Source organism: Pundamilia nyererei, unplaced genomic scaffold (genome assembly GCF_000239375.1).
Source record: "Pundamilia nyererei isolate P.nyererei 1_Seehausen unplaced genomic scaffold, PunNye1.0 scaffold00173, whole genome shotgun sequence".
Classification (NCBI taxonomy): Eukaryota; Metazoa; Chordata; class Actinopteri; order Cichliformes; family Cichlidae; genus Pundamilia; species Pundamilia nyererei.
In genome coordinates, this window is record NW_005187574.1 from 402755 (window position 1) to 416824 (window position 14070).

Genomic DNA, 14070 nt, shown 5'->3' on the forward strand with positions numbered 1-14070 from the left:
GTGTGTGTGTGTGTTATGTAGTGGTGTGAAACTGCGTGCACGTTAAATGAGTTCAGGCATGCTTTGGGGCAAACTTGCTGCATTCATCCGCTCACACACTCCACCTTTAAGGTTACATTTATATTTGTTCACATAAATGTTTAAATGTTTTCTAATTTCCAGCAACAATAAAAAGCTCTTAAATCATAATTTACAGGGAAGGAAAATTGTGGGAAATTTAAGGAAACACAAATTTTATTTTTAACCACTAAAAAATGTGGTTGATGGTTTAAAACCCGGCAGCTGCGTAAATTACGTCTCTTTAGAAAAAACACACCACATCACCACGGACATTATTTATGTCAGTTTACAGTCGCCGTGGAAATAACATGATGATATGTTTTTTTTGTTTGTTGTTGTTGTTTACCCTTTAAGTCGAGAGACGTTTCTGAAAATAATGAGCATTAAACTATTTGGATTTTCATTACGTATCGTTCACAAACGTGACCCTGAATGAGCCACAGTGAAGCAGTGCATTTTCATTTGTGCTATTTGAACCACACCTCACCCAGAGAACGCTTAAAAGAAGGAGATGTTGACTTCTTTCTTCCCCTCTCTCTAACAAAGACATAGCCCCAGCAGGGTGCGTGGCTATTTGACAAGCCGAAAGGAAACATGCATCTCAAGTGGGCAAGTGCAATTTACACACAGCCCTCTGTGTGTGTGTGTGTGTGTGTGTGTGTGTGTGTGTGTGTGTGTGTGTGTGTGTGTGTGTGTGTGTGAGAGAGAGAGACTACAATGGCAGCTCTCGTCCTGTTTGTGTCTTTTCATGCTTAAATCAGCCTCTCAGAGCAAAGCCAGGCTTATTTGGAGTGAATGAGAAGCAGGAGGCACCTTCAGGTGTAAACTGTCTGCTGCTGCTACGAGAAGAAAAAATGCCCCCAAATCTGTGAGACAAACACAACAATATAAAGTCCTACTGATGAAGCTCCTGCCCCTGAGGGAATAGTTGCACCAAATTCCGCTCTGGGTGGCTTCTTGTTTGATTTTACTGTTATAGGGAAGCGCTGGGTTTGGTGCATATTTAGTGTAGGTGTAGACGATAAACATGCAAGTGGTTCTTCCGTGTTCAGTGAGGGCAATGATCAGCTGATCAGCTCCAAACTGTGATCGCTTGTTGATTTAATCAACTGGAAAAAGGAAAGAATTTTTAAAACTGTGTGAATGATCTGCGATCAGAATCAGGAAGATTTGCAGGAAACTGGGAGCGTCGGAATGCACTTTGTGACGCCAAAGTGCACAAAATCGACCTCGGTGTTCCTGGCTCTTCCTGCATATATACTAAGAAGCAACTCTTCTTCTAAAGTGCACAGCTATTGTGTTGTGGTGTGTGTCGTGTTGCAAAATCCAAATTATAAATCCACGGCACGGAGAGCCAGGTCAGAGGGATTTTATCACCTGACAGCTCCGGAAGAATTCTTTGAAAATTTTGGCACGAGTGGAGGATTCACTCACGTGTGTTCATATGTGTGTGTGTCTGTTGACGTCTACGCTCACATAAATAAATGCATGTGTGTGTGTAAATCATAAATTACAGGATGTGCAGAAGCATGTTTCGTTGCTCATTTATTAACCTCCACCTTCATATTTCTTGTCTATCCGTCTGCTCCGAGCAGCAAAGGCTGATATCACAATGAGCCCCATTAGAAACTGGGCCTGCACCAGTGCTACCTCTGTCTGCTGCTAATGTGAGGGCACATTTTTAATCTAACTCAGTGACTTCAGGTGTTGGTCTCTGTTTGGGCCGACACCACGATGGCCTCGCAGCAAACAGATGCCTGTGTGGCCTCAAACCCCTGCATGCACTCAGGCTGAGAGCTAAATGTTACACACACTGAGGTGAACACTGATACACTGTAGTGTAAGTTGATCTGATCTGGCAGCCTTCACACAAGAGAAGTCTCCCCAAATAACCTGCAGCCGGAGCACAGAGGTGAGTAAAGTACCAAACATACAGATGTAAAAAATAAAAAGAAATAAAACCACTGCTTTGATGGAAAAGGAGATCGACTGTGAAGATTTACTGTTGGTCTTCATTTAAGTCCATCAACAAAACTGATCTGAGGCCAGAAAATATTATTTGACGCTGAGAAGTTTAGTGGCAAAGTGATCCTGTCATTGGAAATTAATTTGAGTAATTAAGACGTTAAATGTGTCGCATAAGTTTGTTTAAAAATAAATCAATAATAAGCTAAGAGGTGTTGGAAATTAACCTTCTGTGGAATTATCTCCGAGACGCCGTCACTCACTGTGTTCCGCTTTAACGCGCCGTGAGGGAAACCCTGAAACCCTTTTTCTTTCTTTCTTTTTTAAATAACCCAAACCTGGCATTAATATTACAGCCACGGGAGGAATGAGCTTTGCATGCGTGCGGCAGAAAACAGCATGAGAGCGATGGGCCAATTAAACAGACGAACAGGACGGACTGGAAACTGTAACGTGCAAAATTCAGAAGACGGCGATAAAAGAAAAGAGACGTGAAACGGAGCCGCTTTAAAATGTGCGCGAGGAAATAAAATTACGATTTTTTTTTTTGACAACCCTGTTTGTTCAAAACGTGTAAAGTTCTCCGACGCTTCAGCGTGAAGGATCCACGCTGTCTTCATGAAAAAGAAACTAGCAGAATTAGCTCGAACGTATTTTTTCTAACATGAGGTGCGTTGTTTGTTTTTTTAACCTTTGTTTAATGTGTTCCGGGGAGCGCGTGAAGCTGAAAAACATTACAAATAAAGTGTAATTATCCGCGCAGTGATCACGCTGCTCGCCCCTCGTTTCAAACAAGAGGTGGAAGAATAAAGTTTGAAAAAAGTACAATTTCTCCACGAGCGATTTTTACAGTAAAAGTCCGACGCGGCCGTGGACGTTTTTTTACTCTAAATTCACTGTAATTATTTATAGAGAGTAAAAATCAAATAAACGCAAAATAAAGCGTTTATCTGATTTTGTCCGTAAACTGGGACAGAGGAGAGGATGGCCTCGGGGAAGCAAACTTTCTGTTCCAGCTCTGAAAATATTCATTTTATCACCTGGAAAAAGTACTTCAATAAATCAGCTCCTCTGCACAGTCACGCGTGAAAAACTGAACGTGTCAACACTTACGCGTTATTTCTCTCTGGGACAGGTGCTGCGGATTCCCCTGCTTGCGTCGGGACATCGCCCTGGCATTTACACTGGCATCGCCCGGAGAGCGGCGCTGGAAGGGTCGGCTCTCCTTCTCCTCCTCCTCTTCCCGCTCCGGCTCCTATAACCGACCAATCCGCCCACAAACAGCCTGCTTGTCGGCCCCCCGAGCTGACCACTAGACGCTGGGCCGAATCTCGCCCTGGAGGTGATCTCTTCAGCGGGCAGTGGCTCCTGCGTTCCGCGGTGGCCGGCCGTGGCGCAGCGCCGGGCGCTCTTGCGGAGTTTGGTGCCAATGTGTCTGTGCGCCTCCTTTCTTCGATCTGAGGTGAGGGAGGGGGTCGCTGTTCTCTCCGTCGCTTTTACACCATCTGTCAGCGGCGAGCCGAGAGAGGAGCGGAGAGTGAAGGATGGAGAGACGGAAGGGGGCGAGAGGTCACCTCCTGATGGTCAGTGTCTACCTGTGTCCACTATCCGGCCACGCCGGACACTGCCCGCTCCTGCGCGGTGGAGTGCGTAAAAAAGGAATCCAGTTTTCTTCCCGGCACTTCTCGAAATGTGGCCAAGTGGCTGGCACTTCTACTGCACTGACAGCAGCGGCCGGGCGGGTGAGACTTTAACTGTTCGAGTCAAAGCGAAGCCACTGTGTTTGCTCTCTGTGAGTCCCGCATCCCCTGGACTGTGCGTGCGGCTCTGAGCGGCTCTGTGTGGCTCTCTGGCTTCTACGATGGGAGAAAACTCAAGTTCAAGTGCGGACGTGACGTTCAGTCTGCGGTGAGAAGGGAAAGTGGAGACTGAAGAGCACTGGGGGCGACTAGTGGTAGCTTTCACACACACACACACACACACACACACACACACACACACACACACACACACACACACACACACACACACACACACACACACACACGTGGGTCTGTGGTGCGCACGGCAGCAGTGGTCAGAGTCGCTCAGGTAATCTCCGCCAATAAAGCCTCACTGCCGCATTTATTTCTGTTAAAGAGTGACCCGAGGGGCTTCCGTGCCGGCCGTCCACATGATGCTGGACTCTTTGCGCTCACATTTAAAATCCACGCACTTCCATAATGTCTCAACGTTACGCTACTTCACTTTGTCGGATCCACTTGTCCTAAATTCACATTTTTATTTGACCAAATTTGGCGACAAGTGCATAAGGTGACTTTTACCGCATCAGAGGCCTTCCTGCTAACTGTACAGCTCTTCTCTCCTTTCAACGTGCACGTGTGCAAAAACAAAAGTACTCCTTAAATATTTTCTGATGCGCACCCTTCCTCAGCAGACCGCCTGAAATGTCATTTCACATTTATTTCACTCCGACTTGGAGTCAGATCAGTGCGTCGCTGTGGCCTAAATTTACCCACAAACGTATCGATCACACGCACATGTTTGACGCGTTTTTCATTCACATCCAAATTAGTTAATAATAACCCGCGTGGGTAGCTTCTAGTTTGTAAATACACGCCTCATTCTGTCGGAACTGTTTGATGGCATTACAGCATTAATCAGTTATGTAAGCGATATGAACGTGGGGATTTAATTCAGGCGCTCAGAACGAGACTTTCACAAATTGGGCAGGTTTGTGACCTCACGGTGACTTCAGTGCCAAACTGGAGGAAAGAAACAATGATGGTGAGGATTTAAGAGGACTTCAAGTGAACAATAGTTTGATGTCATTTGATAATTTAGAGAAGAATTTATAGAAACTGATTATTATCTTGTTGTTGTTATTTTAAAAAATACAGTTAGATGAAAAGTGTGTGTGTGTGTGTGTGTGTGTGTGTGTGTGTGTGTTTTAGTTTCCAGGCTGATGACAGATAAACGGTTTGCTGCAGCACCCTCTGTTAAACAGAGAGGTAGGCTGTGATTTCCACACGTCGTCGGTGGGAGAGGATACGAGGATACGAAAAGAGGAACAAGTAAAATTTGGAGAAACCTGGAGGTGAATGTGTGTAAACGGTGTCAGTCTTCCTGAGGAAACACCACCTGACAAAAACTATCAGTGTTATTATTATTGTTGTAGTTTTAAAGCTGAGGCCATTCAGCTGAGAATCCTTCATCCTGCAAACACATCCCCCCAACTTGGGTCTCAGTCTCTCCTAAGCCTCACAGTAGGAATGGTCGTGGCGAAGGCCTCGGGGTTCTTTTTATTCCTCCCTCCTCGCCTGTAGCCTGTAGCTTGTTCCCGGGCCAGGTGTTGTCAGTACCACATATTTCAGCGAGAATGCCTCTCCCCATCTATTTGGACTTTTTCCCTCGTCTGTCCCTCTTCTTCTCTTTCTCAAATATATCTTCACGGGGCTCATCTCGACTGCGGCTCGGGCTGTCTCCCAACCAGCCTCTGCTTATTTCACCAGTATACTGTAGGAGGACATAAATAGATTTCCCATGCTCATTTACGAGAAAAAGAAGAAGATGGCAGGTTTGTCCAAATGTCTTTGTCGCACACACAACAGAACACCCACTTTCATTTGGGAGGGATACGTGCAGCACTTTGTCACAATAACAGGCGACAGAGAGCATTATGTTGAAATGTAAATCATTGTCAGTTTTAAGGCACCACTCGGTGCCAGCGCCTTTTTTTTTTAAAATGAAGATGTGTGCTTAAAGCTGCTTTAAGCACCTCGTACATGTAGGAGCAGAAAAGAAGAAGACGCCGTCTGCATTGTCGCTCAAATTCAGTCCACACGTGCACACAAACTTCAGAGATGCCTTTGGTTCTCAGGTTTCTGCTCGGAAAAGCCTGCGAGTAATAAATCTGCTCTAATTGCAGGTTTAAGAAGCCGTGTTGACTTTTTAGGCCATTTTTTGTCATCATCAAAAGCAGTGAAATACTCACTGTTTTGGAATCATGAGCACCTTCAGCATGAAGTGACACTCCAGGCCAACATCACGATCTAGATGTGCCTCCTTGTCCTTGCAACCTGATTGGCTCATTAGTCAGATGGGCGACAGGTGCATCGTTCCACTTTCTTATTGGACATTTTTGGAAAGCGATTTCTCACTTAAAGGCCATCAGTGTGAGTTATGGCGAATGGCTCCTGGCATCCTGCTTTTGCCCTTCCTTCATTTGCATATATATATGAGGCTGTTTGTTTTTATGTTAATGCTAAATAAGCCCCCACCCCACCCCCATCCTCTCAACCGCTCCTCCTATCGCCCATCACCTCGGTTGGGTGGTTAAATTTTAATTAGAGGGACATGGAGATGTCCTTTAGAGTTTTAAGATCACTTTGCCAACAACTGTTCGCTGCTAATATTGATGTTGATCTGTTCAGATGCTGGCTGGCAGATAAAGCAGAGAGAAACAATGTGAGATCGAACATGGAGAGCTCACTGAGAGAAGCCAATCAGAAGCTTCTATACTAAAGCTAGATACGCCCAGTAAATGCTGTTTCTTTATCATGGAGTTATAAGCACAATAAGCACACACTTTTTTCCATCTGGAAAAGTTCATTCTATGAGATTTGGTAAAAAGCTCCAATGAAGCCTTTAAAAAGAACAATCACACAAAGATTTCACTTCTCAGTGACCTGTTTAGGTGATCGTTAGCTTGGTCTCTTTATATTCCTTTTTTAAATTTAGAAACCTTTTGAATCTCCACGTGGAGAACTGTAAAGTGAAATGTTCATGTCTCTAACATCTTCTAGCTTTTGACGTTGTGCTTGTGCAGCCTAACCCTGAGCCTGAACTACTTCTACATGTTACAAGAGGTTAAATTCTACATTTATTTATTGTTGATTTGAGACAGATCAATGCTAAAGACACACATTAACTGCACTTCATATTTATAACATCCAGTTTATCAAAGAGCAGCTGACCTATCCAGTGTTAACAGCAGCTTTTTCCATTTTTTAAAATCCATTCGTTGGTGATGAAAAGCAGATTAGAAGTGATGAGCTCCGCTCTCGCTCCCTCACAGCTCAGCACGATGACCCTTTGAGCTCAGACCAGCAATGCAACACCACCCTCTATTGGTTATCCACTGCCACATGCAAACCACAAGCCCCTCTGTGGCACTGGAAATGTGTTCCTGTGTGCGTGTGCAGACAGCAGACTCTTTTGTTCTTGCTGTCTGAGCCTGTTTGAAAGTGTTATTGAACATGTGTTCTGTGGCTCTGCCTTCATATATATTGCACTATACCTACTTGGATTCACGCCCTCTTTGGGTGTTGCCTTGGTTTATTCTAACGGTGCTGAGCGAGCCTCGTTATTACTGCTTCAGAATGGAGTGCTAAGTGAATAAAGCTCGACTCTGATAGTCTCTGCATGGGCTGAGGAGCGAGTGTTTGAGGGCTCGCGGAGGAGCGCTAAAGGCCTTAAGCACAATTACCAATATCAAAGTTGAAATTATTCCGTTTAAAGAGAAAATGCTAATGATGGATTTATTTAGAGCAAGTTAGCGCCGCTGAACTCTCATTATGAGTGTGCACGTTTTCACACAAACATGCGCACTCACACTTCAAGACCTATTTTCTCTCTTTTATTCTTCCCTCCTCTCTTTTCAGAGAGGTTTATTTTCAGAATCATTAATTCCAGCACAATTATGGCAGTGGTTAATGTATATGTTTGTCATTATTCATTCTCATATAATGAGGCGGCAAGAGAGGAAACAAGAAAAAGGATGTGCTCTCAGCCCGACATGTTCTGTCCTAATAGGTTTGCCTTCAATTAGAATCTATTTGAGTGGACCAGCCCACTTATGCTGTATACACTGAGTCAAACCTGGAGCTATACACACACAATGTCACACTAAACAGATTATTTTGGGGGTGAAACAATGAATTAACCAAATCCAAGTCCTACGCCTAACCATAGATGGCCGGGTGGTGTGCTGATGGATGAGGCTGAACTGGCGAATTTCATCACAGAAACATCTCAGAAAAAGAAACGACTGTCATAACTGTTATTTTAAATATGAGCTCCGAGTTTCACAATGTGCACATATAACTGACAGAAATGTGTTTAATCTGTGTCTTTGTTTCTCCAGTCATCCAAATACTTTGCTCTCTGCATCAGCCTCAAACAGCTTCTAAAACAGCAGTTCAGCCAAATCTCTTCAAGCAGAAGGAAAATGTGCATTTTCAGGGACTTTGGTGGTTTTAATAACTTTTTGGGGCAACAGAATGTCAAACGGTAAATTCTCAGAAGTAGGGGTTCAATAAAAGTCTGTTTCTATCTCTACATGAATAATTACTTAACCTTACGATAACTATGTGCACCGCAGCCCAGTCTTTATGGGCCCGAAGCCTTAAAATGACATGTTCTCTGGTCTCTTATAGGTGGATGTAAAGGGTATAAAGTGGAAGGAAGTCATACACACACTATAAAGTCAAAGCACCATCTTGCTCTTGGCTTTTGATGTTAGCAGCAGTGAAGCAACAGCTAACAGTAACACAATTCTGTCATTTGTGAAGCTCAAATGTGCATGTAAATCGTGGCCGAGCCCTCCGGCGGAGAACACTGTGTTGTATATTGAGGCTAATTGAGATCTAAAGCAGGCTGTCCACCTAGACCACTTCAGGACCTCTGAAACCAAAGCCATTCAGCCGCTTTTCACCAGCCACCATTCACCAGCTGTTGGACCAAACGTGATTGTTTGTCTGCAGAAAAATGGCTAAATCAGGTTTGTTTGGCAGCCAGTCGACAGGCCTACTTCCACAAGAGTCTCTAGAGAAAGATGGGAGACAAAGCAAACAAATGAGTGAGGGAATGCACACACAGACACACACACACACAAACCTTGGCATCTGATAGAGGCTCCCTGCATTGCCAAAGCTTTGTATTCACCACAATTAGCTCCATTCTCAGACGTTTCTCCTATACCCAGCACTGCTGAGCCAAGTCCCTGCTTTTGTGTTGGAGAACCTCTCGTGTCCTTTTCCTTCTCCAGTGCTGACATGACTTTTGCCTGTGTGACCCACACTCTGCCCTGATGTGGACAAAAAAGAACAATGCGTTGAACATTCAAAGCCAAACCACGCAGGTCTTCTTCCGTTTTTAAAAAGACAGTGAAAACAGGCCGTCATAGTGGGAGGCTAGCTCAGCATATAAAGATGCAGAATCTGTGACAGACTGAAACAAGGAAAGCAGCACAGGTTTAGCGCTTGCAGCCCAAACACTGCAGGCGTTTGGAGTTCAGTTAGAAAACATAATAAGATGTAATGACTCAAGTTTGTCAGGGTGAAAACGTGCAGATATACACAGCAGTCAGTCTTCTTCAGCATCAAGTCAGGGTGTGAGATACTGACGAGTGAAGGATCAATACTGAAGAGAAGCAGTTGTCCAAATGTTAGACAACTCACACACACAAATACACAATGGTAACTGTGTAACTGTGTGAGTCCACGTACATGAAGCCAAAGTTCAGCTCTTATCAGGTTGAACTGTGGCTGACTCCTGTGTCAGCCGAGCGGAGCCGGTGCATCACGACGATGCGTTAGAGAAAGACAAAGACATCTTCGTTTAGAAGTAACCGAGTCCTGAAGAACTGGCTTTAAAACAAAACCACAAGCTTGCACACAAACAATAAGCTCAGGACAAGATGAAGGTCATGCTGACCATCTCCAACAAAAGACACTGTGAGGAAGAGTTTGCCAGATTAAAGATTTCCACTTTGAAAAACGTTGAAAAGCCATCTAGAAATGTGGATCATTATTTCTAAATGTGGCTGAAAAGTTTAATAATAACAGGATGTGTTAGCTTTTTTAAAACATGGCCTTACAAAGTGAATTATAATTTGAATACAATCCACAAATTAAAGCATATTCCAGCATGCAGCACATGTACATATACAAGCTCCTCACATGCATGCCTGTACACAAACACTCGTGTGATCGACAGTCAAATGATGAGCGCATACCCAGAAAAAAACAACTGTGTCAAATAAAAGTTTACCACCATAAAGAAGAGTTTCAGAAGATTTATTTGAATGACCCACAAACTCACTACAAACCTGTGGTTGGCCGTAGTTCAGGTCGGAAGCCTGGTTGCTATTTTCTGAAGCACTCAAAGGCAGGGTGCCGAGCACTGAGTGGTGCATGAGTAAAAATGTGAGTTACAGTATGTAGATGGGAAAATGGTCATGAGTGATTTTGCAAAAGAGCATCAACACGATGCATTATTGGACTGTTCATTTCTCAGGTGTACGTTGATAATACAGAGACACATGCGGCTGCTGAGTTTGAAAGCTGAACTGGGGACATTCAAACCTGTCAGAATGCTGAACTGCTCTGTGTAAAATGATCAAAACGGAAACATTTATGGAATGAAGTCCGATTTTTGTGCTTTCCAGATTAGAAGCGGCAACAAGGACCAGAGTTCGTGGAGCCAACACTGCATGGCTTGAGCTGGAAGAAGGAAAAATATCACCTTTAACATCATTTTGGAAAATTGTCATAAGTTACACTTCTGGTGCACACCTCAGATGCGAGGCTCATCTTGGCTGTAGCTACATGGCAGAATCAAACAGAGTCTTTGTACTTTTGTTTTTAACAGCTTTTGGGAAGCATCAGTGTCACACATCTAACTGTTACATGGTTACAGGCTGCACGGCTGTTGCAACGTAGCAACAACAATATCTTTTTGCTTCTGTGTTCGGCAAGCCAGCTTATGAAATGCAACAATGTGATTGTGCCTGGCTGCTATTGTAACACATTAACACACAGACGTCGCCGTCCTGGGTTTGAACCTGTAGTCCGACTACACGTTCCTGCAGCTGTTGGAAATGACATAAAACGATTAGATGTCTGATTTTTAAGATTCACTTCAATAGTGCACTGTAATAACATCCTTACATGTTCTACCTCGAATAAGAAGTAAGACTCAAAGTGTTTGTGTAGTGTTAAAGCATGTACAAATATAAGACTGAAAAAGACAATGTTACGGTGCAGTATTGAAAATTAAGTAAAAAACTACAAACGAAGTATCTTTGTCGGATAAGACGTAAAAACGTCTGCCGTGAGGCTCGCACGAATTAATGTGAGCTTGAAGAGATTCTTAACTTGTCTGATATGAAAATGCTACAAACAGAAAATGTGACCAAAATTGAAAAAAATGTGCTTCCTAATATCAAAGTGATCATTCTTTGCCTTCATATGGACCAACCCTACTAATCTCGTAGCGTCTCTGTACTGTATCCTGCTGCTGCTGAGCCTCTCTCAGGTCATTCGGCTGGTTTTTCAGTGTATTTTTCTCTTTATTACCTGTTTGCATTTTTTTCTTTGGTTTTGCATGAACCTCGTAAAATCAGAGTGTGGTAAAAAGAGGCCGAGGTGCACAGTGTGCAGAGGTCGACAGTTACTACAGACCTCCAAACTTCATGTGGCCTTCAGATGAGCTCAACAACAGTGTGAAGAGATAATAGAATGGGTTTCCATGGTCAGCAGCCAAGCGTTGGATGCAGTGGTGTAAAGTACGCCACACGGACTCTAGAGCCGTGGAGACCGGCTCTCTCACGCTTCTCTGTCTGGAAATCTGTCGTACGAGTCTGGGCTTGGAAGTTGCCCGGACAGCGGTGCTTGTCTGACTGCGCTGTGCAGTCAAGTGTAACATTTGACGAAGGGGGAATTATGGTGTGGGGTTGGTTTTCAGGAGTTGGACTCGGCCACATCAAGGTCCATAATGACATGGATGAGCGAATTTGATGTGGAAGAATCTGACTGGCCTGCACAGTGCTGACCTCTAGCCCACAGAGCACCTTACAGAGATTACAAGCCCGACCTTCTCATCCTACATCAGTGTCTGAGCACACAAACGCTCTCCTGGAATGGTCAGAAATTCCCATAAACACTACAAGTCTTTGTAGAAATTTTCCCGGAACAGTTGAATCCACCTCCAAAGGGAGGGTGACAGTATATTAAACCCTTTGGATTAACAAAGAGAAGTCAGTCGAGTTCAAATGCACGTGAAGACAGATGAGCAAATACTTTTACTTTTAGTTCATAAATATTGTACCTTTTTAAAATTAATTATCATCAACACAATCTGCAGCATTAAAGCAATTTATACAATGATGAATCAATAATTATCGTACAATCACATCAGCTGTGATTCTACATAAGTACATTTTTATTTAATTTATGTGTATTTTGATATAAAAATGCTTTGTTACATAGAAATAGACTCCTGTGTAAAGGGTCTATACATACACACATATAGATATATAGTATTAAGCATTAAAATAATTATATAATGATAGATACACTTACTTCGAGTCTTCCTGTGGCCCAGCTTGTGTGCCACTCGGCTAAATCGGTTTGTTTTTTCTGTAATTGTTGCAGATGTTTTATTAGGATTAAACTCTGACTAAATAGACAACATTGCCCACAGAGCTCTATTGTAACGGTGCATCTGTTAAAGCTTTGCTGAAAAAAGATGCCTGGTGAATATGATGTTTCTTTATGTCCTTGCTCTGTTGGAGCTCGGCTTGGTTTGCTGTCCTCCACTGCCCTCTCCTGTTCTGTCCTCTCATTGGACGCGTGCCGTCTCCAGGCTCTTCAGCTCGTCTGCTTTTCAGCTTCTGTTTCTTAACCTTCAGGATAAAATGGTCAATTTTGTTTGTTTTGTTTTTTCACCAGTTGTTTGATAAACTCTGGATTAAATGTATGAATACTGAGTTCATTTACCTCCTTTTACTTTCTTGTCCTTACTTCTGTTTTCCTCCCTGTCCCATCCTTCTCTTCTCCTCTTCAGATACTTGGGCAGAAGAGCCCACAGTGCCAAAAACCATCATGTCACACCCCCTCCGTCCACCTGAGCAACCGAGGCCACAGCTGCAGTGATCATTGACGTGGTCAGAGGAAGCACGCATGCACACACACACACACACACACACACACACACACACACACACACACACACACACACACACACACACACACACACAGGCAAAGGGAGCTGGAGTGGCAGGTCTGGAGGATTCTGGGTCAGACCTGGGAGGTCTGATGAAGATAAGGTGGGACACCAATACTGGGCCTCTTCACCGCTCACTGGTCAGCACACTGCTGTGCCTGGCCGTGTGTGCATGTGAGGGGATCAGGTCTGATCTGTGCTGATTTTGTCGACTCTCTGTCCCCTCAGCAGCATCTCCTGACAGGCCGTCACACCATAACCAGGACAAAGACCAGAGAGGGGGAAAGAGCAGAACAAAGGAAGAGAGAAATCACTGCGAGCACCTGTGTGGCCTGCTAATAAACTCATAGCAGAAATACTACATTTTCTTTGGCATAGCATCATTTAAAATGTAGTCAGTTATAGTCAATGTAACATTTTCATTCACATTCCAAATTCTGCCTTTAAGGATGCCATTTATATCCTGAAGAAAACTCTATTTTTCCCATTAGTATTTTCTAGACAGTATAGACATATTGGAGTTCTAAACCCTTAATGTCAAAGCTTTGGGATAAAACTGGAGATGGCACGATACCACCTTTTTATGTCCAACAGCATAAATTTGGATATCTGCCAATACCGATATAAATCTGATAGAATCTATTTTTATAATCAATAAAGCTGTTTTTTTAACATCTTGCTGCTTTTTGTAAAAGTTCGTACTCGAATTAAAAAAGACAAAACACCAAAACTATTCTGTTACACTTGTATGCAAAAAATATACAGCACCCAAAATATGTCACAGTTCAGCAATACTGATGTTTTTATTGAAACTTTTAGCAGAACTTTAAATCCAAGTATTTAAAGTAATATTCAAAAGTAATTTACAATGCAATTTTATGCAGATTTAATTGGTTCTGAAAAAGAAGTGCAATATCAGTGTTGGGGAGATAGCTTGTACTGGAAGGACTGTAATGTGCTAGTTCAGGTTTGCAGCTACCACTCCCTGGAGTGTCAGCCAGAACACTGCTCAAGGCCCGGATGAATGTTCAGAAGGGA

The 14070-nt window shown here is 43.4% G+C and overlaps 1 protein-coding gene across 1 annotated transcript in view; it reads right to left on the reverse strand.

Annotated features, from left to right (window-relative positions):
• bcl11ba (BCL11 transcription factor B a) overlaps positions 1-3928 on the reverse strand; it is a 32889-nt gene extending 28961 nt beyond the window's left edge. Inside the window, exon 1 of the mRNA XM_005746128.1 lies at positions 3139-3928. Within this exon, the coding sequence (XP_005746185.1) occupies positions 3139-3193 (55 nt within the window). The 5' untranslated portion in view covers positions 3194-3928. The remainder of the gene's footprint in view (positions 1-3138) is intronic.
• Between the last annotated feature and the right edge of the window lie 10142 nt (positions 3929-14070).